This window comes from Eufriesea mexicana, unplaced genomic scaffold (assembly GCF_001483705.2).
Source record: "Eufriesea mexicana isolate 0111107269 unplaced genomic scaffold, ASM148370v2 scaffold283, whole genome shotgun sequence".
NCBI classification, from domain to species: Eukaryota; Metazoa; Arthropoda; class Insecta; order Hymenoptera; family Apidae; genus Eufriesea; species Eufriesea mexicana.
This window is the reverse complement of record NW_016908447.1, coordinates 18,557-46,133: the sequence shown is the minus strand read 5'-3', so window position 1 is coordinate 46,133 and position 27,577 is coordinate 18,557. Positions and strand designations below refer to the sequence as shown.

At 50.1% G+C, this 27,577-nt stretch overlaps 1 protein-coding gene across 1 annotated transcript in view; it reads left to right on the top strand.

Moving 5' to 3' along the window:
- LOC108555804 (uncharacterized) overlaps positions 1–25,192 on the top strand; it is a 57,225-nt gene extending 32,033 nt beyond the window's left edge. The window contains exon 2 of the mRNA XM_017911626.1: positions 25,112–25,192. Within this exon, the coding sequence (XP_017767115.1) occupies positions 25,112–25,192 (81 nt within the window). The remainder of the gene's footprint in view (positions 1–25,111) is intronic.
- Positions 25,193–27,577: the final 2,385 nt, after the last annotated feature.

Sequence of the window (27,577 nt, the reverse complement as noted above, 5' to 3'; positions counted from 1 at the left end):
GCTGGCAAGCAGCGACTAATTATTATCCGATTTCTCCTCGAATCTCGCGCCGCGCCGTCGCGTCTCGTCGTATAGATAAGTCGGATAAGTTGGTCGGTATCGGATACAACGATAAACTTGCCGGGCGACAGCGTGCAGCGTAAACCGAATTCGCGATAGACGGGAAACACTGGCGAATATATGGCCTCGGAAGGGGTCGAACGCGGCGTCGATCGATGCTTCTGCCAACGATACGGTATCGCTGATTACCTTCGCGTAAAACTACGTCCGAGTGCAATTTTAATTAAGCTCGGCCGTAACCGATCGCACAGCGACCGGTTAATTGGGTTGCCCGATGCTCCGCGCGCGACGACTCGACCAAGGTTTAGCCGATCGTTTTCGATCGGACGTTATCTATCCCTCGTCGCGGGAACGGTGAGGAAGCGGAAGATCGGCGCGATAATGCGAGAAAAAGGGAGCAAGTGGGAAAAAGTCGCGCAGTCACGGTACGCGCGAGAGTGCAATCTGCGCTAATGGCGAAGGTAACCAGAAGGGTCCTAATTGCGGTAGCTCGCGGAAAGGTAAGAAGCAGCGAGCATCGAGCGAAAAGCTCGAGCGAAAAGCTCGAGCGCGAAGCGATTCGAAAGAGTTCGAAGAGGCAGGATGATCGGCCGAGTGGCGCGAATTCGAAATCGAGTTACGAAGCACTTAACGGATTCGAAAGCTCAGCCGTGCGTTCGGACGCGCCAAGTACGATCGCCGTCCATTTTCCGGTAGCGTCGCGCGCGATGGTCATCGTCGGACCAAGCGTATACATTTTAATCCTGTTACAAAGCACTTTACACGCTCTTAATGGCCGTTTCTTACTCTCGCCTTGCGTTCCAACAGGGTCGAAGTGGCTTCGAGTGGAAATTGCGCGAGTTTCTTGCGAGAAACTATCGTAAAACTCGGATGCCGCGAACTAATCGGTACCCTGGCCAGCTGCTTAAATCCAAGTCCGGGTAATCGAGATCCAGATATTTTCGGTTAACGCCTGCTCCAACAGTTTTCTCGCTTCAGCGAACCTTCGAGGCGGTTCCCGCTTTACCTCTCCCCTTTTCCTTTCTTTTCCATCCCTTTTCCTCACCCTCTTTCACTCCCTGTTTCCGATCGAACAGTCCGTTTAACGCGATCCTGGCGGAAAGAAACTGTAAAAGGTGGCGGAACGTTCTCGCGTAGGAAGATTCAATTTCGACGGGATTTAATCGCGGGAATTGCTTTCCGTAACGTATCCGCGAAAGCGTATCTCGTCGAATTGTCCGCGGTTTGATGGCCGGCCATTAAAGCCGCAATAATCTTAAGCGATGACCTTTCACCGGCTGCGCGGCTCCTTCGCCTTTCGCTTCCCGGTGAAAGATTTATGACCGGAACATAAACCGACGGCTACGCGATCCGACCGAACACCACCGCCGTTTTCCCTCCACGGTCACGTCTCCGTCGATCATCCCTGCTTCGTGCCTGAAAATTCACCGATAATCCCTCGAGGCAGCCGTTCCTCGTTATCGATGCGTCCCGATTATTCTTCCAGATGCGCGACCGATCGCGAGCCGTCCAATAAATCCCGCGATAAGCGTCCGATACGCCGTTCCTCTATATACCTGCGTACTTATCCTCGGTGCACTCGAAAATTATCGTATCGAGCTGCGGCCTCCATCCACGCGAACCTGACACTCGGGATCGCGTTTGACACCGAAAGGAACAGCGGAAAAAGTCTCGACTTAATCCGGCAGCCGCCACTCGTTACCGATTTACGGCTACCAAATTTTATTCCGTATCTCGAAAGTTTAAAAGGACTTTGAACCGTCGTAAAGCATCGTCAGCGATCTCGACGATTCTAAATCGCGCTGCATCGATCCACTCTCGAGTGGCCTATTTTCCATTAAACGTCCCGCGTTAGTGTCTCGAAATTTCAAACGCTCGTATTTTTAAGCTCATCCGATTTCACGAGTGTACGATGAGAGAACCCGTTTATTCTACTTATTTATTCGCTCTCTTCGCGTATATCCAGCAATACCGAGAGCAGCCTCGATCGTCCGGCAGAATTTTCCACGCCATTTTTCGCGTTCGATGAAATTCTCACGCAGCGAGATAGATTCGAATTTAATTAAACTCACGGGGATACGTCTTTCTCGGACATTACTGTCACGACGGCGATTAAATATTTCATCCATTGAGTCAAGTTTTCCGAGAATTTCACGCTCGGGAGGGAAAACGCACGGCGCGCCGCGGTGAAATATCTAGCGCGTCTACGCGGTCTAATTCGATGTACAAAATATCTCGATTCCGTTCCATTTCGAGTGCCGCATTATCGCGGAAATTGTAACGAGAAATTCCGAAATGAATTGGCCAGCGATACCCGTCGATCATACGCTTTGAATATAATGCGCGCAACGACCGGAAATTACTCCGCTTTCTGCGGTGTTTACGAGTTCCGCTATTCCGCGATAATAATTCGCAAAGAATCTGAAAACCATCGAGACGTGAAAACGGTTAACGGTCCGCTAATGGATCCGGATCGAAAGTCGACATCGAGGTGATTGCGAGGGCGCGAGCTTTTATGGTAACTTGGCTCAGCGCTCGGTCCTCACGAGGGCGCGACATCTTTCTCTTCCGTCCACCTTCTCGATAACTTTCTAAATTATGCATGACGCGGTTCCACGCTGGCAAACCTCTCGATACAGAAGCGGCATGTGGAAGAGGAGAAGCGTAGGATAAAAAGGAGAGGTGAAAGAGGACGTAAACGACGTGGGGTGCAGGAAGAAGAGGTGGAAGAAGCTTAACGTCGCGCGTCATCGTCGAGGCGAGATCTCGGAGGTGGTCGAGGAGGAAAGCTGTTTAAAATTCGGGAATACACGGAACGGATTTCGATGAGTAGATGCGTCGAGACGCTATACGTCCGAGTTCCTGTCGAGAGACTTTTTCCGGAAGTCATCATCCACGTGTCATCGTCGATGGCGCTCGCATATTTCCACGTCCAACGTTTGTTCCACGGCCCTGGAAGACGAGCAGGAAGCGATTGGCCGAAAAGCGAGCGAAATTTCGACGGTTCTCGAGTCGACAGCCGTCGCGACGCGACGCGACGTCGAGCAACGAACAAAAGGCCATCTCGATCGATGACGACTCCGTTTAAAACCGTTTTCGCGTCGGTACACGTCGCGCGAATTGTTTCGGCAACGAGGGAATCGATCGCTTTCGCAGCTAATTCACCGAGCTTGCAAGTGCTCTCGCGTTTTTCCAACCGCGCCGCGCTTCCGACGATCCGGTTTTGTGTATCTTCGTTGGAAAATAAATACGCCACGAAGGGTAAACCGGTTTTCCCCTCTTTCTCTCTCTTTCCGCGCGACTTGATTCGCGAAATATCGATTTCTACTTGGAACGTATCGCGACACGAGCACGCGTAGTTTTAAATGAACGAAATTTGCATGATATTTTGGTGGACGTAGGCCGGGGAACGTCGGAAAGTTTGGGAGCGACGCGCGGAGTTCGATACGCGATGGCGCGGAGCAAAGTGGCACAGCCTCGTCGGGATGGCATTGTCAAGGTGTGCAAACGCTTGCTCTGTTTGCATGCAAACAGTATACTTCCCGGAGTTGGAATAAACGTGTAAACGAAGTTCGCCTCTGGGGCTTTTTCCAGTCGCGGATGCGCGTACGGCGCGAGTACGCATGAGACGAAATCCGCTCGTCGATCCGTTTAAAACGGCATCGAAGTTCGTTGCGGTTAACTACTACGAGGGGACGATTCTGCCCTCTGGAAACTCGAAGAAACTCGTTCCTCTTGAACAGTGCCAGCACCTCATCGACCGACCGTCGAACGATCGATGGATCGCTCGTGGGACAAAGATTCGGAGTGAACGGGGCAAATAGTTTGCGGTTCGTTAATTTAGAAACAGTCGTACGCGGCGCCGACGCAAATTCGTTACACGAGCAAATTTATCGGCAAATAATTCCAACCGTCGTTCCTCCGAGCCGAATCGAGTCGTCGAGAATTCGTTTTGTCGCTTTCCTTTTCGTGTTCCTCTTCACCTCGCGTTCCGATTTATTCCCTCTTCCGTTTCGTCATTTTTCGACCCGTCGCTGTCCCGCGAATACCGCGAACGCCCCGACCGAGGGAAAGAATATTCGCTGGACGGGAAATGCCGAACGGAAGCACGCGATATCCGCGAGATCTCGAACAGATGTCGAGAAAGAAGAACGATAAAGTACCAGCGGCGTTTCGACGAATGGTATTAAATAGCGGATCGGAGGAGCGCGGCAAAGTTGGCGAAGGAAACGTCGAAATAAATCGTGTCTTTAGCCGTGACGAGGTTCGCTATAAACGCCCGCCGTGTTTCCCTCTCCTTAAGTGCCCTTCAACGTTTAATTCCAGTAGATTTAACAGAATCCAGCCTATATCTGCCGGATATATATTTCCTTGGAAAGCTAGCGATCCTCTCGGTTCCTGCTCCCCCTGTTCAGCCAGTCCCATTCAGCAACCCGGAAAGATTTCCCCTTTCTTCGGCGTGCCGCGAAAATAAATGCGTGATTCCTCTTCTCGCCTTCTTTCTCCGAGTCTCCCGCTCATCGGCTCCTCCGCTCCGGCCTCTGCCGCGGAAACGCTTCCTCGTATATCAGTTGACTATTCGCTTGTCTGGCTCAGATACGGTTGACGCCACCACGACGACGTCGACGACAACGACGACCCGCGGAAAATTCTCTTAAACTTTAAGATTCCATTAAGCCGCGTACACGGAACCTGTCGCCGGCAGACTCCGCCGCATTATCGAATTTATGAAACCAATAAGCGCCCAACCGACGGCCCCGCGACTCGTCCCGTCACCGGCATAATTTCCTCCGATAAAAAATTTGAAACTGCCGTTCACCTCGTCGTTGGATAACCCTGCTCCTTTACTCCGTTCCATCTCGCGAGCGCCGTACCGAGATAAATCCAGAGGGTACACGCCCTCGACGTTTCTCTCCAGCATCGCGAGAATCGCGTCGATTCGCGTACCGTGAAAATCGCGATATCGAGACCATTCTTCCGGGTATACGTCACGGAGCCGGAGCGTTTCGTATCGGACGACGACGACGGTCCCTTTCTTCTTGGCCATTTCGATTAAATCGTCCAGCTTCCCAGAGTTTCGTCGAGTTTCGTCGAGTTTCGTCGAGTTTCGTCGAGTTACATAGAATTTCGCCGAATTACATCGAGTTCCGCCGTGTTCGGAGCAAACGAACGCGGAGAAACAATAACGGGGGGAAGACGGTGATAAATAGTGGCGGGCCACGTCGGTGATTCATAATTAGATTTTAATCAGAACGAATCACCGGACACGGCAGTCGTGACTTACGGTATCGCCGATGCACTAATTCACGACGCATTAGCCCCACCGTGTTCTCCGTTCGCTTTAATGGCTTCTGCCGGTTGCTTCCTGCAGAGAAAGTCCTACGGTCGCGTCCAACCTCCGCCGACCACGTGCCTCTCTCGCTCCGTTTCTAGCCACGGGACCTTCGGAAAGGACAATTTCCACCGCGATGATTCTCTCTCGTGTCAATTTCGCCATCCACCAAGAATCACCTCCGGCATCTGGATCGGTCAATTATCGGCCATTTCCTCGTGTCCTCGATCGGTACGTACGTGTACCAGGGACTGCTAAATTTCTTCCTGCGTCACGACGGAATTTCGGATCCCTCGTGTCTGCGGGGTAACAAACAGCGCGTTTATTCGTCCTTAGTTTCCACTCATCGCGCGTTTCTCGTATTTACGAGCGCGCTCTCTTCTTCCCCTGTTATACTTATACGTGTGTATTTCTCGAGTGGTTGTAGCGGAATTCGTTTGAATATTTAAAGACTAGGGGAGACTAGGGGAGAGTTGAATTTCAGATTCGAACGCAGACGGTCACGAAGTTAAAGTCCCTTCCTGTTTTACGAGTTACGAGCCACCGTTGAAATCACGACTGCGAGTTAGTCGCGACGCCACGCCACGCGACGTTTGCACTTCCTCCGCTTTTCTCTTCGCGATTTTCTCACCCTCTCCCTCTCTCTCTCTTTCTCTCTCTCTCTCTCTCTGATATGCATAATTGAAGGCAAAACATATACGCGGCGTTAATTCGCGTGCCGATAATGCGACCGACCGCCGTCGCAGCGTCGCGCCGGTTTACCCCTTCGCGGGACGACTTTGTGCCCGGGACGCCATGGGAACGCTAGCCTAGAGTGCTAATAGAAGCGGTTTCGGAGTTTAGACCACTTACACGACCCTTCGACCCTCTCGATCCTTTCCAGGCTTCTCGTGGCTTACCGCTTATACTCTATCTCCCTTATCGCTAATTTCGTCTGCTCCTTAAGGAACCCGTTAGACCTTCCTCCCTCTTCGATTATTAGCTCTACCATTAAGCTTCTCTTCGACCCGCTACTCCTCGGATAAACGACGGAAAATGAAGCGAGCGAGAGGACCGTCGAAGTCGTCCATCTCCCATCGAGAAATGCTTCCAATCCGTATCCCGGCTCTACGCCCGTTCCACAGATCCGACCTCCAGGGTCGTATAAAAATTAAGGAAACTCGCTGTCGGATTAAGCGGCGGGTTAAACGCCGGCTCGTAAACGCGAGGATACGATTCACCGCGATACGGACGTACGGCGATCGTTAAGCCCAAAGCACCGCGTTAGCGTCGCGATTCTTTTACGAGGATGCGGCTGATAACGGGGCCACCCTGCTGAATCCGAGCTTTAAAGCTTCGAGCTACCACGGAGGAGACCAACGGGGATCTATTCGGTGTCTCGAATTTCTCGCTTAAGCGATCCGCTCCATCTTCCACCGATTGGACACCTGACGTCTACGCGCTAGTTAGACCCTTAATCGACATTACTAGTCCGAGGAAGACTAGTTCGGTGAATTTTCGGTGAATCCAAGTCGAGAACGAAGGGAACGTCCGCGAAACTAAAGAGAGGACTAGGTGCAATACGGTCCAATACGATGCCTAGATCCACGCTCGTAAAAAGGGACGTAAAGCCGCGCAAGAAGAAGGTTTGCTCGCGAGAACGATATGTCGTGATACGCCGAGAGAATATATGCGCACGTGTACGTGCATCGTTTGCTCCCTGACGTCTTTTTCCTACGGTACTCGCGCTTTTCCTGCACCAGGTGCTTCGAGTCTTTGCGTTTTAATTCCTGGCCGTGGAGAATACGCCCTTGTGGAACGCAACGATCACTCGACTCGTAACCTGTCATTCTCCGCGTTTCCCCTTTGCGTTTCACTCGCGAATAAATCCTCGACGTACACGCGACTCTGATTCCTCTCCGGTACAAATGCCTCGCTAATACGGCATGAAAATATTTTTATATCGCGTGGTTACGATCGCCTGTCGCTATTTCCGTCGTATACTCGATATTCTCGAGATACGAGGGCTCCATAAGCATCCATTCTCGAGACAATTTTTACGTCCCTTTCCCGTTTACGTCCCTGGGGCAGGGAACGACGAAAGGGACAGGAAAGGGACGCACTCGACGAATCGGCGAGGGGATATCTGGAAATCATCCAGAGCCCCAGAACTTTTCAAATTTCTGCATCGTCGCGAAGTTGGAGAGTGCATCGCGCGACTTCCTGGCGAAACTCGATATTTCTTTTTTCTTTCCTTCCTTTCACGCGACAGTCGCTGGAATTTCACGGCGAAATTGTCGCGAGTTTCGGCTACCTCCGTCGCGCTGACCACGGATCTCAGCTTCCAGGAGCGGATTTTATTTCTTCGATAGTCCGTCGAGGGATCGAGATCCCCGGCATGTCCTGGAAAACTTTAATTCGTTTATTAATTTAAACACGGGTAATACTCCCGCGCGAGCTAAAGTATAAAACGTATACGAAAAAATAACCAACGGTGATGGGAGTGTGAAACGTCAAAGGTGCCTCGAGATTATAAAGTAGTTTTCTTGTTTTTTGCAGGTAAGTCAGTTAGGCTAATGACGGATAAATTATTAATTAAAACCTGACAAACATCCCCGAGAAGGTTCCGACGATACCCGTGTTCCTCTAGCATCGATTTCCCGACGGTAAATTTTGCCCGTTTGCTCGAAACTCGCGAGGAAGCCTGCGTCTCGTAGAAGCTTGCTACTCGTAAACAGACGCGAGCGTTAATTCCGAGAACACGAATATCTAAACGGGAAATGGGTACCGGTACGTTCCGAGACTTGCCTGGTAATTTATAAAGATTAGTAAGTTGGTCCCCTTGATCCAACGATATCTTCGATGCTGCGAGTTTGAAGTTTATCCGAAGAACTCGAAAACCCGAAACGAGATACCTGCTTTGTTCACCGCGTGCTTAGTCCAGGGGAAAAGCACGGAGAAAGTTCCGAGAAGAAAGTCGAAAATATGGAAAGAAAGATAGGGAATGGCACGAGACTGAAGCACGTTCACGGGCTATTTGCTCAAAGGGGTCCTCCGAACAGGGACCTGAGAACCGCGAGTGCTTAAGGAAAGTACCAGCGTAATTGCTTTTCATTCGTCCGTTTCGCAGAGACTCGGTTTCTCGAGCACGCAGAAAACGATCTCGTCCCGACCTTCGATCCGCGGCAATTTCCTCGACCAAGTCTCCGCGAACGTGCATACTCGAAACGACATCTTCTCGAACGAGAGAACCACGAGGAACGACCTGCGTGGAGGATCGATGAGGAAAAATGGGAAGGTCTGTCGGTCAACCGGTGAGATTTCGCGAATAAATGAAAGCGAACGCGAAGTTTTGTTCTCGAATCCTTTTCGATCGCCGTGATGGTTCGATAGCCGAGCGATGCCAGCCATTCCTCGATCGGTGGCTACGTTTTCATGCCGGTAAAGCGACGCAACTGAATGGGCATTGTGCCGCGGATAACGACTGTACAGCCACGGAACTGGTCTGAAAGGAGAAGTATCGCATTGTCCTCGGTGACGAGACGCCTGCAGAGAAAGGGAACGAGAGGCAGAGACAGGTGGAGAGAAAGGAAGAGAGCATGGATAGCAAGAACAAGTGGCATTCGATGTCCCCGATGTACATCCTGGAACTTCATCGCCTCTTGCTTCTCCCTCGGTGTAAATGATTCTCGCGACGGAGTGACACTCGAATTCGACGTTTCCATTATTGGCTTGCTCGTCAGGATTCTTAGCTATCCACGTCGGTCGCATCCGCGAGAATAATTCGAGTATTTCCATCGAACCAGTAGCGAATCTTTTGTCCGACCCCAAGATTCGTCTGTCGTGTTAAAGTGATGGAACGTTAACCATAATTTATTACTACTTATCGAGACGAAGACAAATTTACCTATTAATCCGAGGACCACGTTAGTTTCTTCCTGTGAAAAGAATAAAATATTAAAATCTCGAGAGTGGCTGATACTGGAAATGTTTAAATCGTAGATGAAAGACGATAAACGTTATACAGGTTGGAGGAATTTTGAGAATAATCTTTCTCTTGTTAATTATAACTTATTTCCCGTAAATCCTGTTGAGAACAGAGGTGGATCTCTCAGTTCCATCTGTTAAGCAGGAAGCCACAAAACGTGCAATAAATTATTCGCCGAAGCTATGTCACTATCCTAACAAACTTGCCAAGAGATTTCTCGAGGAATCATCCGGCACACGTAGACACAAAGAGATATTTGTCATTGGTCATACTGTCCAACTTTCGCATACTAATTAACGTTAAACACGATTTACTCGTTGCTATTAATATAACAGATTGCAAATAAATCCATAGGTATGAAAGGAAACCCTGTTGAGTTAGTTTTACGTTATTCGTATTAGATGTTACTTGTTCCTCTTTTCATCTATAGATGCTGGGTTTTACGCGAACGGTTCTCGGTGAACGTATCTTTCACCAGAATTGAAGACTGTAAAACGGAGCTCGCGAATAGTTGGCCAAGTTGTGGAAATCGCGAGTTTGAGAAGGTCTGGTGTAACAGAAGCAAAGGCGAGATACGGGAAACGCAGCGAATCGGATGAAGCGGTTTCTCGCGGAAGGAATAACCGTTCCGTGGTTCTTTAATTCCTCCGCACTCGTCGACGATATCAAAATCAGAATTTACATAATTAAAGCCCGACGCCGCGGATTACGAGAAGTCTCCGCGGCCTTTCTCAACCGAACGACTGCGCCGGCATACCTCACCGCGAAACTTTTTTATTAAACAAGTTTCCGCGAAAATAGGTTGCCCCGCTCTCGAGGAACTAAGCCCGTCGTAAAAAGAACCTCGCCATCTTTCACGTCGCGCTGCGTTTGCACGCGATAAAGGTGCAAGACTAATTAAGAAATACGACACAGCCAAACTATCGATCACATTTGCAAGTTCTTATAGCCCTTGATCCAGGTGTCCGGCGAACCAACGAGTTTCGCGCGAGAACGATCGCATGCACATTTCCTTCCTTTTTCTTCCTTTTCCTCTCTCCTCCTTCATCTTCTTCTTCTTCTTCCGTTGGGTGTAGATCGTTCGCTCTAGAGCTCCCATCGATCAATGTGGTTCCTGGATTTGTCGTCTTCTGAGAAAAACCAAAAATATCCGTGAGAAAAACAAAAATAGTTTATAACAATAACAGTACTACGTATCGAAAGCATCGAAAGTGTTAAAAAGCAAGTTCGCGATGATTGCGTAGCGAGACGGATATAAGTATAGTTGTTCATGAAGGTTGACAACGAATGCGTTAAATATAACGAGCGACGCATCCAGCGATGACAAGAACACGATAGTAAGACAAAAGGCAGTCTGGTATTGCGTTGCACAACCAAGTGTGTGATTTGCAATTGTCTTCTCGAATGTACAAGGTGTCCCATTTGAACAAACCTGGTTTTCTTTAGTGGAACTGTATATTCTTTTCACGTAAACGGATAATGCATTTCGGGGTGAATTCATTGACCTATACTACTTTGGTCTTTGATAGTCGTTCACCGTCGTTTTACACTTACATTTATCGGAGATATGGACCGTGGTGGCGCTAGTGAGTTAAATGGAAAATCGTCTTAAAGCTGCCATAAGCAACAAAAATTATACCCAAACTTCCTGTGGTATAATTACCAGTACCTGCTACTAATACTTTTAGGATTCACCGATGCTACATATTTAAAACAAATCATTGAATTATTATCCAATTTCACTCGTACAATTTAGTCAATCCCTTCTTACTATACTCGTAAATGTTGGAATACTTTTATGCACGAGTGAAGACACGAATATTCGACGTGTCAAGCTACGCCAATGTCGAATCCGTCTTCTTTCGCTAATATGGCTAAATTATAACCCGGGGATCACGTCGTGCGTTGATCGACGATATCCCCACGCCTTTACTCGATCGTCGACTACGCGGGATAAAGCTTTCTCGCTGAATTTATCATTCGCGATCGCCTTTGCTCCCTGTCCGTGGGAAAATGTACGACGAGGTGGCAGGAATAGTTTCAAAGAATCTCCATCTGCTACATCGGCAAGTGTTCCTCCACCTTCGTCCATGTTTCGTCTACTGTCGTGTAACCGCGCATTTACCCGGTTAAATCGGTACACCTTATTCGTAGCAATCGATGAAACGCCTTTGCGATTTTCTCTTTCAAGCTTCGACCGTTCCCGATCGATGCCGATGTCGCGACGCCTCTTGTCGAAAAATCTCGTAGCGAAAATTCGCCGAATAGAGAGCTACGAAGGAAGTAGAAACGAGTATCGTAAAGATTCTTGCGTCTTACGACTCGAAGAAGTCGAATCACCCTCTAAATAAAATCGCGATTTTGACCCCGGTATTTTCTTTCTCCTTCGTGCTGCCGTACTTCCGAAACAAAATCAATTCTCCCCGATCCAACTACTTCCCGTCGAAATTTCGCCAATCTCTTCGGCGAGAGTGGAACTTTCAGCATCGGTCATACATAATTCAGTAAGATCTTTGGCGGTCGCGAGGAGAACGGCGGAAGCAGCAGGACGAGGAGGATAAGGGTGAAGGGAGAACGAAACGACGTGTTTTCTCGCGAAGCGAGCTAAAAGCAGCAACAACTGGCTAGAATCGCGTATCGTTTCGCAACGAACGGGTGCAACGATGCCGAGGAAGATATCGACTTGGAGCACTTTCGTCTCCGAGCGACTCTCTCGAGGACGTGCCGCCGGGGCGGGGCTGGAGTTTAAAACATTTCCATGAAAGAATTCCGCAAAGAACGGCGCGGGGTAAAGAAGGTATCCCGAAGCGTTTCCTAAGACGTCTCCGAAGGCAGAGAATCGCGTGGCAACGTTTAACGCAAACGTTTCTCCATCGTCCAACCGGGAAACCTAAATTTCCCAACGCCGCGGAGGAAAGATGTCACATCGATCTCGCCATTTCCCACTCGTCGTCCATTCTTTCAGAAAAGGAGATATAATATCGTCCCGTCTCGATAACTCCGGGATGAAAGACCGTGGTACAAAGATGGAGGAGAGAAGCGGACGGAAAATCCGTGAGAAGCGAGCGATGGCTTAATTCGCGCGACGCGTATTCGCGCGATGTTTACCGTGGTCTTCTCGTCGCAAAGACTTCCAGGCGCAGCCGTTCCGTCGTAGTCCTTTATCAGAATCGATCCCGCGGGTGCGTTTTTTCGTGGCTCTCGGAGCGTGGCTTGATTTTTACGCGCCATAGGAGGAAGTAAGCAAGAAGAAGCTTCCGGATGGTAAGGAGCCACGTGTGGCCTCGTAATTTTCCTTCAGCTTCCCAGGGACGCTTTTGATCGCCCTCCATTGTCTTCCTTCCGTCGCCCGCGCTATTTTTCCTTGACCCTTTCTCCGGCGAACGCGAACCGAAACTATTATCCCGGAGGAAGGAAACGTCGAGTCGCCGGAAAGTCGTTCCACCGCGTCGACGTGGTACAACGTTTCGCGCTGACCTTATTCGATTTTAATGCAGCGGGATGCGTTCGCGGGCACGGTGGTTAGAATTTAGGAGGTCGACTCGAAGAAATCGAGGGAAGAGCACGTTCGAGCAAGATGTTCGACGAGATATAATTCTCGGAGCGAGGAAAGTCGAGTAGCGAAGCGTTAAACGAGCGTATAATTCCAAGACGTCGAAAAATCCTGCCAGCAGCCAAGACGGTTTAAACTGGATCTCCGAGCACCGATTAAATAATTCTCCCGCTTCGATGGCCCGGCAAAGGCTTCGCCTGTTAATTCCGCTGTTCGTGGTACGAACCGAGGGTACACCGCGATACTGAGTGAGAAGAAACCAAGCGCGACTCTTGACAATAGCGAGTCGTTCTCTCGATAGACGTCTACCGGCCGAGACCTGCAGGTTGGCGAACGTTAATACTTCGTTAACCTCCAGACTCGAAACTATTACCGCTTTTCAGCAACCACCGTCGCGATACGCTCTCCTCTTTCCACGGCGACGAAATATTTACGGCGCTGGAGGAACGGGGCTGCAACTTCGTTCCGAGAATGGCCGACGCGACCGCGATTTACCCTTGTCGTTCACGAGCGGAGAATCGCCCTGGGAATCGCTCTTCGCGCGTTCCCGCGAGCGCGTAAGAAAGCGAAAACAACTCGACGGGAAACAATGTCCCGTGTTTACCACGGCACTTCCGCCGAGTCGCAAAAACATGGCCGCTTCGTCGAATTAACTTTCGCGACTCGCCACCAGCCATCGTTTACCTCGATTAGCATTCTTCGAATACCAGCAGGCAATCCTGGAAAACGCCGCGACGCTTCACGCGCGTATCCTCTTCGGTTCTGACCAGTTTCGTGGTTCTTCGACGGAACGAGCGCGACGAGAGGACGCGATTAAATAACGGGGAACGATGCCATGTTCTTGGCGAAGATTAAACGACTGTACTCCATTCCCGTAATTTCATTCTGTCCCGTCGATGACTGTCGCTGATCAGCGGACACGAGAATGACTCGACGATATAAAATTATCCTCGAAATTGACCGACGACGAGTCGCAAATTAATCGTCTCGGCGGAAAGACGAGATTAATAAAGGATTCCGTAGTGGGAGGAAGCAACATCGGAGATCCAGATTTAATTTCATTTTTCGTAATTCGAATAGCCGTTGTACTCCATTCGTGTCCAAGAGTTCCTCCAGAAGCCTGTTTCCTTAATTCGAACCTTTGTATCCCGATTTAGCTCCGACCGAATGAAAGGGAGAGAAGATGGCCGTTACCGTTAATCGTTGCCGCTTCCTGCTAGTCCCCTTGGTGAAATTAATTCCACAACCGGGGACACGAAACCCCGCTGTGCAGCTCTCGCGGTTTAAACGGCGACATAAATTATTATCGCCTTCCGAGGGATTTTTCGGATTTATCTTCGTCCCTCGGCGGCTCATCCATGCTCTCTATCTCGCGATAAACGCGTACTCGTATCGGCCAGACGGAACCGACGTTCGTTGAAAGCTGGTGAAATCTGCATAGCGATTTCAGCGAGATATTTCTTGCACAGGATTCTTCGATCAGACATCGGCAGCGAGGAACCAATCAAGCTCAACGAGCAGATAAAACGGCTCGCCAGTGGAAAGGGAGCTTTGTAATAATCGTTAGCAGCCTTCTTGTTACCGGAATTAATTCAATTGGCCGAACCGTTGGTCGTTGTATCAGCGGATTTTCGACCGATTCGAATAACAGGGCTTATCTTTGTATCGTAGTTGTAAACCCGCTGATTGCCGCGTGCCAAATTACATCAACCGTTCCTCGTTCGCTGTTATTTGCCGGAAAAATGGCACAGCCGAATACACGTCCCTCAACACCGACTCGGCAATATGGAGGTTCCTCGGACGTGGAAGATTCGCGAAATTGCTCGAAATTTCTCCAAGTCTCTTCGAAGAATGTACACGCGTTGGAAAATTTTTCAGAATTCGCAAGCATCTCCGCGTTCACGCGTAGAATTTCATCGCGAAATAACGCGTGGCAGTTCCAGCGTGATCGAGATAGTTAAAATATCTTCGATACGCTAATTGGCTCGGCAATCTTTTTTTCCGGCAGAATCGATGGATTTCGGAATTGGTTCGTTCGAATTCCAATTACACACCACAGATGGTGCCTTCCAGCTGGAGATCAATGGTCGCGAACGGGCTTCTTTTTTCGTGGTAATTAAATCGACCGCGCTTTACTTTCCTCAATCTGGCGAGTTAATAATTCTCGTTCGGCAACTATCGGGAAATCGCCGTGCAACTTAATGAAATTAAATTTCCCGGGATCACCGGGCTTTTTCTTCAAATTCGCTCGCCTTGCTCGGCCAGCATCGCGGAAGAACGAGACAGCAGGGAAGAGAGAAACGTTTCACGGAAAATCTAATTTAGTTTTTGTCGTCGCAGTCGGGAATGCAGCAATGGTTCGCAGCTTTTCCCTTTCCGAATAACGGTTTAATAATTCCTTCGTTAAAACGGTACTTTTGTTAATGGCTGCCACGACAAGAATGGAAAATAATTTCCCGACCTTTCGGTTGTCGAAAAATTTCCACGCGAAGAGCGGTAAACGATACGCGAGATCGGGAAGAAGCTCCGGAAGCTCGGTCACGAATTGTCCTGAATTTTCTCGAGCAAAGTGCAATTTACGAATAATTTTGTCCACTTTCGATCGCGTATTTCCAAATCGGTAGTTCTTTCGCGAAGCGCCATTCTTTCTTTTCGTAAGAGCGCGTTACCTGTGCTTGCATACTCCGAGGTACCATCGCTGATAAATCGTCTTTCGCGCCTTTGCACAAAATTCTATTTCTAACCAGACTTCCAGCTCGGTAACCTCTCCACAGCTCCGTGCATTGAAAAATTCTTGCCTATTCTTCGTCTCCTCTCCGTGCTCTACTCGTTTCTAAAATCACGTCTGTTCGAGAAAGGTTCGCGCCTCGGCGCGTCTATGCGTCCCGCACGAGCAATAATAAAATAATAAAAAAATGAAAAAATAAAAGAAGAAAAAGAAATAAAAATTAGAAATAAAAACCACGTCTGATCGCGCGCTACGGACGACTACGTTTCTTCCCTTATTCGTTACCCGAACGAACCGTTTCGGGGCAACTGGAGAAAACGATTCGACAAGCCGAAAGTGCACTCGAATTACCGTGGTAAATTGGTGGCATTGAAAATTCCGTGGAGCGAGGAACGGGAATATCGGGTACCCGTTGCAGAGGGTGGATTTCTGGCTGCGAAAATTCCGATGACCTCAAGACTCGAGGTTCGCGGAAGGGAAGAAAGAGCAAGGAAGAAGGGCGCGATACGAAAATTCAGGGGATAGTCCGAGTCCAGCCTCAATCACGGCGTCGCGACGCGTCGTATGAGAAAGCAGAATTTAAGTTGGCCCGTGCGGTTGCCGGCACGAACTGCACCGACGAGAGAAGATCTCGCTTGTGCATTCTATCCGTGTTCGGCCGCGTCTCGATCGAGGAATCGAATTCCGGTTAGACGGTCGACCCCTCGAGCGCGACATCTCCGTCTCTGGTGTCGGCAGAGGCTCCGTTGAAAAGCCCATCAGCCAGCGCCGCGTCGCTTTCAACCATGATCTCGCAGTCCCTGCTACTTTGTCGAATAGACCGGAGGGAAGTCCATCGTGCTGATTCGCGGCGCATATTGATTCGAAAGGTTTCTTCCTCGTGTGTACTCTCCCTCGCCATCCTCCCCATCCAAGCCTTCCCTCCTCGCCCCTTCCTCTATTTCTCTAGCTCGCGCCTCGCTGCCTTTCGTCTCGGCTAAGTCGTGATTAGATCGCAGATGCTCCCTCTTTCGTTACTCCATTCTGCTCGCCAACTCCTCGCGCTCCCGAGAGTAAGTGCTTCTCCAGATTTCTCTATTTTCTCCTCTTTCTCTTTCCTTTCTCCTTTTTTCTTCCCCGTCAACCTTCGGTGATTCGACTATCCGGATAACGTTTCGAAAATTTTCTCCGTACTCGATATTTGGATCCTCGAATGCTTTGTTTCACCATTGTCACGGCGATTTTGTCGAAAGATTAGAAATCGTTTGATCTCGTTGTTAACGAGAAAGTTTTCGCCTCGAATCATTCTTTTGCCACACTCGCTGCCAAAATTTCTCGCTATCGCCTCTCCTTCGCCGCTCGCGTAACACGCTCGTGGAAGATGGAGGCTATTCGGCCTGGAATAACCGAGCCCCTTTCAGGCTCTAGTTTAAATGATAATGGGCAAGGCACACCGGGGACACTTAAATCCTCCCTTCTGCTTTCCATAAATAATTGGAGGTGGAAATGGAGCGGATTCTCCGGTGTATTAGCCGACGCTCCGCCAGCCGGAATAGAGTTTCGTTTTCCGATTGCGATCCGATAGAGGCTGCTTGGCTTCTTCACGGCTTCCCCTGAATAATTAAAACGTCTCTGAATTACGTAACGCGACTCATCACCTATCGAGACGCAACCCTGGTCGATAGGACGGAAATCGAGTCGCCAACGCGAAATCGCGACTTTCGTTTGCGCATTCTCGAGGTCGTTGCGAGTTTCGCGTGAAATCGCTGCGTTTTTCATCCGAGATCGGGAGACGTCGAAGATCCGTTGGATAGCGCGTATGTAAATGGCAGACTTGGAGCAGCGATCGCTATCGAGCGTCTCAGGCGTCTCGACACTGGCGTAACTACGAGGCAACGGAAACTGGTAACAAAAGTAAACGCGACAACGCGTCAACGGTGTACCTAGCTGTTCGTCTTCCGTGTTTCGAGAAGATCGGTGGAAGCAAGGGCTGGAAATCGGGACAGGATTAGGAGAAAAGCTCGCTACTCCTTCGGACGAGTCTCGTGTCGGAACGTGTTTCGGAGTTAGACAGTCGGGGTTTTGGCTCGACGTTGTTGATGCTGATGCCGATGCCGATGTTGTTGTTCCTGTTGTAGTTGTCGTGGATATGCTTGAGGCTCGTCCGTCTCGTGTTACAAGCACGGGATACACTCTGGTCGATCCTCCCAGGCACATAAGGTACACAGCGGGCCAGCCTCGGTGCTCATTCAGGATTTAATTGGTATCAGTTACGCCTTAACCATGTTGCGGATACCGGCATACGTTGCACTTCCTACGCTCTTATTAGACATTCGAATTAATTGCCTTTGAGAAAGGCTTACCCTATCCATTTTCGCATAGTTCGAGATCCAGTCGCGCTGGCCTTCCACCGAGTTTTTGCGGAATCGGGCCGTAGTTTTTACCGGTTTTCAGCCGAGATGGTTGATCGAAATGGTTGCTCTTAACTCGACTCGAGGCTCGCAGTTCGGACTATGCACCGAGCGATATTCGTCGGAAATCGATTAATCCGATCTTCATCGACTCGCGAGAGTCTGCGAAGCGCGTTACCTTTTCTCCTTTATCGCCTGTTCATCCCCTATCGCGCGTTGGCCTCCAGGACATTTGCTCGTCGAGAGGAAATTCCTTTCGCTCATCGATTACGCGAAACGGACAGTTTGGTCGGAGTCGTTAAGCCCAGAAACGATCGATCGGACGAAAGGCGCGATTTCACGGGACGGGAATCGTTTCGTTCCCCTTTTTCCGTTTCTCTCGAGACCTCGCGACGTCGGAGATTTTCCGAAATTCCCGGAAATTCGGAGGGAGGTTTCCACGAATAACGTTTCATCGCGACTTGCTCGAGTCGCAGAGCTCGACGTCGACAGCTTTCGCTTCGGATCGAGAGTCGCACAGTCGTAGGTAAGTTTTCCAAGTGGCGTAACTCGCGACGACGCGTTTGGCTCGTGTGCCACGCGGTGCCGAGTCGAAGCGCAAAGACGTTAATCGAAGCGGAGCATCGACGAGGCCGATGGCGAGGCTGATAAGAGGAACAGGCTGCTTGATTTAGACGCGTGGCAACTGCTGACGTCACTGTCTGCCTATCCACCGGTAATTATTTGTCGGTGATATCGGGGGTACAAGATCTTCGAGCTCTTCGACGCGCGCACCTTTCTTTCCCCTCTCTCTCTCTCTCTCTCTCTCCCATCTCTCCTTCCATCCTTTCTTCCATCGCTTCTTTTTTCCTCTCGACTTCTGCCCTCCGCCAACTCGGTGAATAATGAATCCCCAAGATCGATGGTAACAACTTTGCTTTTCTTTCCTGCGGGCGATCCTGCTAGCGGCACGCCATCCGCAGGAATATTACCCTTCGGAGTGGGATTACTGTTCCGTGGGAAATATATGACGTCACGGGGGAAACTATCAAATCGGCAAAGTTGGCGCATTCGAAAGGAGACGGGAAAATTGAACGCTTTTAATTGTCTCGCTTCCGGTCGGTCGACCGACCACCCACCCGCGTATCTTCCCGTCTCGTTGTTTCGCTTCGCCGATGGCCGCAGAAACCTCTCCTCGTCGTTCGAGAAGTTAGATGAAATTTTTCCGGCAAAAAGAACCGCGTCTATTTCTCTTATTTACCGTTTCACCGTAAACGTCCGACGATACTCCAACGGCCGTGCTTTTTCATTCGTGGACGGCTTCTCGTGGAGTAGTCAAAAGCCGCTTCCATTGTCCCCGTTTCCAGTTCCGGCGAGAGCTCGCCGAACAATACTCTCCGAAGAAGCGTGTCGCGTAATTTTAATTGATAATTCTTTCTTCGCTACCCTCGTCCCGTGCTTCTTCTTTCCTTCGCTGCCCCTTTCGCCCTACCCTCCGTTCTTCCTCCGTCTCGAACGGGTCCTCGTGCCTCTCGTCACCCTCTAACCTCGGTCCGCTGCTGAATAACGAATCTTCCAGCAGGCCGGTAACAATTTCGCTCTGCTCGCCTCGCAGCATCTCGCCGGGTTCGACTTTGCTCCACTTTGTTCCACTTTGTTCCACTTCGCCTCGCGTTCGCACCGACTACACCCTAACTCCAAACTGCCATTTACACGTTTCCCATACACGCCCGAGCAACCGGCAAAAGATCACTCTTCGTCGCGTCTTCGTTCTTCACCGGACTCGCGAAACGCATCCAGGATTACTTTTCTTCTCCACGGTCGTCTTCGTTCCACGATCAAAGGGAACAGCAGCTTCGTTTCTACTTTAGACCCTCGAAACGAGGTTAGTCGCATCGATGACGCGATTTCCGGGATATCGCGAGGATACGTATACGGCATATTCGGAAAGTAATACGCCACTGTTTTGGATTATCCGACGTAGCGGCAACGGGATTTGCCCGGAGTACCCGTGTACCTGCATCGACGTTTGCGCGAGCTCGCCGAGGAGGACCCGAAGGGGATTTCAAGATGTTATTCGAAGACGTCGTTCTTCGACCTCCCTGGATAGCCGCGTAATCTTCGTGTTTCACGATCCGTTCCTCGCTGCAATAAGAGGCTTCCTTCGGATTAAGAATCTTAAGAGGACTCGACTTTAAACGCTCTCGGTGTCGACCGAGACGCATTAATACCAGGTGGAAAGTGGGACACTCGTCTGCCACCCGCGATCGCCTTTAACCTTATCTTCGTCCCTTTCCAGTTTTATCTTCTTTGAAATCTCTCCTCTCGCGTCCAAAAGTCGACAAGTTCCCGCGTTATTCGAATCTCATTCGGATCTTCAAACTACTTCGACATTCGACTCGTGGACCTAACGAGTCCACGTTAATAAGACATCTGAACCTAATCGAGGACTCGACAGGTTGAAAAGCCAGCGAGACCAGGGACTCGCCTTCTTTCCCGACCTCTTTGCTCGCGATTCTCGCTCTCCTTTACCCGAAACTGCCTATTCGGAATTAGGGAACAAGATTTCTTGCTCAACACAACGATAAGTATGAGCTGAACCACGCGTGAAATTCCAAGTAAATAAATTCGCGGAACTTAGCAATCGGTAAGCAATTTTCTTCCGGCATCTATCAGATATTTCTTCCGTATTGGACAAGATGCAGTGTAACGCAGATAATTAACGCGTATTTGCGATAATTCTCGTCGAAACGAACAATTTCAATGGATCCCGTTGGCCGTAGTCGCGATCCAAACCGCGTTTTCGCGCTACAGGCTAGCATTATACGTTCCCTCGAAAATGTCAAGAGACTCGCGCCGCCATTCTCTCTTCGCGACGCTCCCCGAGGAACAGGGATCGGTTGCAAGATTTCTCCAGAGTGTAAATATTCATTTTAACGATGGACTCGCCCGCTCGCAGTCGCGAGTTGACGCTCGAGGAACGAAACCTTCCAAAATTTTCCGCGCCAGCGATTTCTTTCGGAACGGAGGGAGACAGAGAAAGAGGGAAAGATGTCTCGATGGTACGCGTTTGAAAATAGGAATCTCGCGCGTTCGTGTCCCGAGCTAATCCTAAACCGTATCTTAAAATGGCGATGGAACAACTGTAAAGCACGCGGTGCAACGTTTAGCGAGATACTCGTGTTCGGATGGCGAACAACGCAAAGGTATAACCGCAAATCCCTGTATAGCTCTCGCTCGTTACATCGGAAAGCATTTTCACGATGAAGGGATTGGAAAATCGGTCAGGCAAACACGGGAGAACGCGAACGCTCGCGTCACGCATAGCCGTACGAACTCGTTCGCATTAATCGTTTAACGAGTATTTGTCTTGTAATAAAACTCGCTGCGGTCCGAGTAACAATTGTACGAATATGAACTAAAGCCGATACTGTTTGACTATCGTTTGCCTGCCTCGTAACCGCGTTTACTATCGGTAATCATTGCCTAACGAAACGGTTACTAGGTACACGGGCGCAGAGTTAGATCAAATTTACCGACCAGCGCGGATGCAATTGCCCGCTGCGGAAAGAACGTTTACGCCTTGTTTTCCAGTTTTCGTTCGCATAAGGTGTTACGCAAACAAGCGGAAGCGTGCAAAGCATGAATCGGCAATGGCGGAAGTTGGCGAGCGAGCGAAACCAGCGCGAAACTCCGACTCGGAAGGAACGCCGATCGCTTTTAAATTTTCATTCCGATTCCGATGGTCGAGAATACTGACGAATGCTCGGATGGTCGCGTTTGCTTATCTTGCCCGACGACATTTGCATTTGTTTTTGGCTTCGAGTTACCACCGTGACAATAGCCGCTGCGACTCTTGCTACCTACCGAACTTTCAGACCCGAAAGACGAGAACGGCGAGAGCATTAGCGTAATTGTCCTCGAAACGAGAAAGCGAAGGTGGGCGAAAATAAAGAAGGTAGGCAGAAGGGTGGAGAGAAGGGGGAAGTGGAGGGCAGCGAAAAATAGAGCTCTTACCTGAGTCCGTGCCGCCCACCTTCCCTCCAACTTTCGCTTTTTATTCGCAATTTTTCAACCTACGTTTTCATCGTTTCGCGATATACCCGGCCAACCGCTTAGTTTATTTCTCTCTACCTTCCTCCCTGCCAAAGTCTCCTCTCCCGTCGTTCCTCTTCGGTAAAATTGAATCGAGTTTTACCTTCCGCCAGCTGTTTTATTAGCGAGTAAATTTTTTACGTTCGCGGCTTGGCAAAGCCGGCTGAATAAATATTTGACAAGCTTTCCGTCCACAGTCGGATAAAAAACGGTTTCGCTGTTTAATTTAATTTAGCAAATATCGCGCAGACGAAGAGTGAAGTTTCAATTTTCTGCGGCATCCTTCTCGCGCACGCGTGCGCGACACTCGATCAACCGTGGGTCCAAGAAAATCGAGTTTCCCCGCTTTTACGATTTTTCCGTCTCGACATTCTCTGCGAATAACGCGATACTCGAACGTTGCGCGACGCTCGGCGTCGCGGGGCTCGTCCCTCCGCTTGCATTAATACCGTGGCGTTAGCCGGATAGTTAATTGCACCCCGGTGGACGAAGGCAAACGCGAATATAAAATCGCCGCTTGCCTCGTGTTTCAGGATCATCCGTCCCTGGAAAAACCTCAGAATACGGCCAGAAGTAATGCTAAAAAATTACGTCTGCAAAAATTACCCGATTTATATCGCCGCGTTCCCGTTTTACTGTCCGTCCGGCCCGGAATTAAAGATAGAACGCGAGGTAAAAATTTTACCATTCGACCTGCTCCCCCGACGGTTCCGCCGTAACGTTTTCCGTGACTCGAGGTTATCCCATGCGACGACAAATTGCACGCGACGTTCGCCGCTCGTGTACGGACGAAAATCGTAAACGGTGATTCGAACGGTTCGGCTGGCACGAACTGCAAACGAGCAAAACGTTCGAAAAGCCATTCTCCCGGGGAAATCATCGTCAACGCGAACGCTTAAACAAATATCCCTGGGGTCCGGGATAGTTCGAGACCGTGGTAACCCTGAACGGGCCGCGCCAAGTCCAGCAGTCGAGGAAAAGAGCTTAAAAAGCTGAAAGTTTCCACCTCTTTCGCGGTCCAACTTTTCTACCGCCTCTCTCTATTTCCTCTCCTTTTAGTGTCATTTTTTCCTTGCTATTCCTCGTTAGTCCTCGCTATCTCTTTTGCCTTCCAGTTCTGTTTTCTCCGTTACGTTCCCCCAGCTCCGTGCGCAACTGGAAATATTCGCTTAAGAGGCGCCGCGTTATTTTCGTAGCCGGGTCAAGGCACGAGCGAGAATTTAATCTTCTTTCTCTTGCGCTTTACCGAATTTTCAAGTTCGACGAGACGTCGCTGCGACAACGCCAATCTCGACGACGTCCCAGGATTCTTTAGTCGTTCGTTAATCGTATCGTGCCACGAGACGCGATGAAATTCTACAGAAACTGTGAAATTCTAGCATACTCTGTTCTCCTCTCGGGTTCTCGCCGAAATTTTTACCCCAACCGGCACTCCACCGTGTCCTAGAAATCAACGTGGAGATAAAACAGCGACAGCTATCGAAGTTATACCGCGAGTTGTCCGGATGGACGTTCCGCGCAATCCGTAACTGGAATTTTAACGCAAATTGTGAGGCAAATTGTAACGCGAATGGTAGCGTAAACGCGAACGCGAACGCTCAGAGGTCTCTTTGTTCCATCATCGGCATAGTCGTGGCGGGAAACGCGTTGCGGTCCAAACTTCGATTAAATGGACCGCAACTTGTCATTTTTCGATCGTCGATTAGCCCCGGACTTTCATTGTTCGCCGTTTCAATTACACGCTGCATTAGCTTCGACAACGCGTGCGCGTATTTCCGGAAATCTCGCAGGGGCACGGGAAAACCCGAGACTGGAAAAAGTTAATTAAAAACTTTCGTATTTTTACGCCACTACTTATCCTCCCCCGCTGCACATTCGGCGCAACATTTTCACCGGAAGTACCGAAAATCTCCGTGTAACGAAATTACGCGGAGAAGAGCCGAAATGGCCTCTTTTTACCCATAACTCGTCATCGCCACCCTCTCCAGCTGCGTACCTCGTTATCCCATAATTTCTATCCGTTCGTTAACACTTCCCCCCGAAAGCCACGGTAGCCGTACGAATTTCGTCCGATCTTCGCCTCGTTTTCATCCCCGAAATACGAGATGCGACGCGCGAGCGTGTTTGCGAGATCGGTTGGACGATTACGACGCGTTTACCGGTCGCGCGTCCGTCTACCCCGGTCTCGAAGAACTAAACTCGCGAGGAATGGATGGGGAGCATAATCTTTGTTTTCTCGGTTTCCCGATCGAGGCCGGAAGAAATAAAGTTTCGCGAGATAAAAGTTTCCTTTCGGGTGTCAGGGAGAAGAGGCGCGGGTAGAAAAGAGGATAGAGGCGGGCTAAGAGAGGGTGCAGGGGTGAGTGGAATGAAAAATACACGGTGGCGGAGTTGCCGGGTACGCGTGCACACACATAGCCGAGCCGGTGCTCCGACTAAACAACCTCGGGGTATAGATTTATAGATGGACGATACCCGCTGGGAAATCAGCATCGTCTGCGCTTTCAGCGACGCCGAGCCGTTGCTGAAAATGAAAAAGCACCAACTTTTCAAGTTTTCATTGCCAGCCCGAAGGGTTCCTCTGCTACTACTACCGTCGCTGCTACTCGTTGCTTTATGGTGTCGGGGATTTTTCCGAACCGATGGATCGTTTAAACAATACACCCCTGTGACGCGACGGGCTTCCGCCAACCTCGTCTCTCGTCTCGACCTTCTCCACCTCCCCGACCTACCAACTTCCTAGGGTCCTCCGAGATTCCTTTAACTTTTTTCATTCGGACCCATGCGGAAGGTCGACCGTATCGACGCGGAATCGAAACACCGTCTGAAAAGTTTCGCGATACCGACTACTCGAGATCGAACCGCTTTCGTCTACCTTCGTCGTGTCCCCGCCACTGATTATTTATCCATCAAATTTCCTTCACACCGACACGCTCTACCCCTTTACCTCTATCGTATATTTTTCCCCGTGTTTTAATGGCTCGTTATCCGTCCGTTTCTGTTTCAGTGCACCGGAGCAACGTCCGGGGACTTTTCGGAGCGTGTGGCAGCCCTTTTACACACCTCTACCACTCAAGACGACTGCTAGTCCTCGTCGAGATTCCTTCGAGCTGTTCTACTTTCCCGCAGTCGAGAAGCCGATGGAGAAGCTAGAGAAAGCCGTAGCTCCGCGTCACGACACTCGCGGCCGGTTCGCGATTTTCGAACCGACTCGTGAGCCTCGTCGCGCCGCGAGTTATCGACCCCGCGATCGAGGTTCACGCTCGTTTCGCGTGGTAATGACTTCGAATGCCGCGTTAACGCTTACACGTGTAAACCGTCTGCACGCGTTTCCGTAATTAGCCACGGACTCTTTTTCGCGAAACGCTTTACCGATCGTTTTTTCCTTCCCTTTCTTCTCTCCGCCGGCGCGAAAATTTCCCTATTACAGCCTCGCTTCGCCTCGAGAACCGTGAAATCCGTTCCCGTTCGAGAGACCTCTTTTCTCCCGGATCAGGCCTTAAAACGCGACGCGCTTATCGCGAAAAAACCCCTGTGCCGGCTAATAGAGCGACGGCGCTCTTTGAAGCGCCAGAACTTTCTTCTACCTTTTGTCCCTTAATTATCTCGGCGTGGAAGATCAATGCTGGAAGGGTGGACGAAACAAAAGCGCTCGGAATGCAAGCCCCGTAGCCGAGATTCCTGGATCGCCGAGGCCGGGCGCAGGCTCGTTAGAAGCCGTTTGTTACTTTTCCGCCGTATAATTATATTTCCACGCTTCCGGCTTTAATTTCTCGCGCAACTTTCCAGGAGCTTCCGCTTTCGGCGTCGGCTCGAAAAAAACGCGCCGACTTGTTTAAGTTGCCCGAGGCTGATCGGAGAGAACGGAAGCGAGCGGAATTTTCGTTGACGGATCCGACCGGACGAGAAAGCTGCTTTCCTCGCTTCGATAAATTCCAAGTATCCCGTAAATTGGATAATCTCGCGATTAGCGACCCCGCGAGTCGATCTGATCACGACGTCGGTCTACGCTTTGGTCTTTCGGGGACCCCTCGAAAGCGCAACGCTCGACGCTGGACGGGAAACGCGATCGGTGCCCGATGGGAGGGAGGAACGTAAACGAGAAGAGGAAGGAAAAAGGTAAACGGGAAAGAAAATTCGGGAGGTCGACACTGGAGGAATAAAGCAGTAGCGATGGTTGGCAGGAAGGAGGTAGCCGTGAGGTTCGCGGAGAACTGGAGCAAACGAGTGGCACGTAGATAAGCTCGGAAAGCTGTCGCACCGGAGGGTGAAAGAAAGCAAAGGAAATAAAACTAGATGGAAGGGAAAAAGACAGCGGGAGAAGACGGAAGATCGGAAAAACGGGGAAATAGCAGCGCTGTAACTTAGGTGACAACGGCAAGGCCAGACTCGGAATCGTCGTGTAACGTTCCGGAAGTAGCGTTTCGCGGTGACGTTTACGAGGAGGAAGCGAGTAAAAGGCGAAACTCTTCGACGGTCGATGAAACGTCGCGACGAGTTATTCGCTTTCGGAAAAAAATCGCCTCGGAGATTTACGGACACCGTGGCAAAACGGGACAACAGCACGGTGATTCGCGGAAATTAATCGCGTTGCAGGAAAATCGTATCGTTTTATCGGTCGCTTCGCACGCGTCGCTCTGTCTCTCCGCGTCGCGAGAAATGGCGTCCATTGCGGAAAAAAGAGCGGAAAATCAGCGCGCGCACCGCGTTTAATCGCGCGAATTAATCGTTACGTTTCACCGAGCAACTTTTTGTTCTTCTCACCCGCAAACGTGTTTACCGCGCGTGTGTCGCGATAACTCGCGAATCAGCTGGCCCCGCAAGCCGATCTTCGATACGCTTCGCATCATCGCCGATGACTTTTGAAATATCTACCGCGCGATCGAACGCCGGGCGTTTAAAATATTCGGGAAATAAACTGGGAGAACAATGCGCGAAGGACTTGGTTGGCAAACGACCGCGAGTATTTCGGAATTTTTATATTTTTCCTGCCATCGTCGTCCGCGAGCGCGATAATGGAGCACGCGTGCGAAAGAGTCGGTAGAGTTGATAATTTACGATACGAGGTGCGGACAGTGCGGAAAAGTACCGTAACCGTGCTTAAAACGGAGCTGTAAACGGCGAGGTTATTTTCAACTTTCGAATACAAAGCTGAAATCGGGGAAAAATGGCGCGATATAAAAGCAAATGCCACGGCGCGCTAAAAGCGGAAACCGCGAAATAGTCGGGAATAACGGGATTCGCGCGATTCGAAGAACGAGAATTTCGAAGCTGATACGGGTCGTTCGATGGAACCCCGACGTCGCGAATATCGGGAAAACCGTGCAGGGGGTTACCTTCGATATCTACCGGAATCGCATCGAGACAAGGACAGAGAATGGAATAATTTACTCGTGGTGGTAACTCGGAAACAGCGAGACAGGGCAGTGGACGCGATAATGAAAACCGCTTTCTTCCCTGTCCTTCGGCTCTC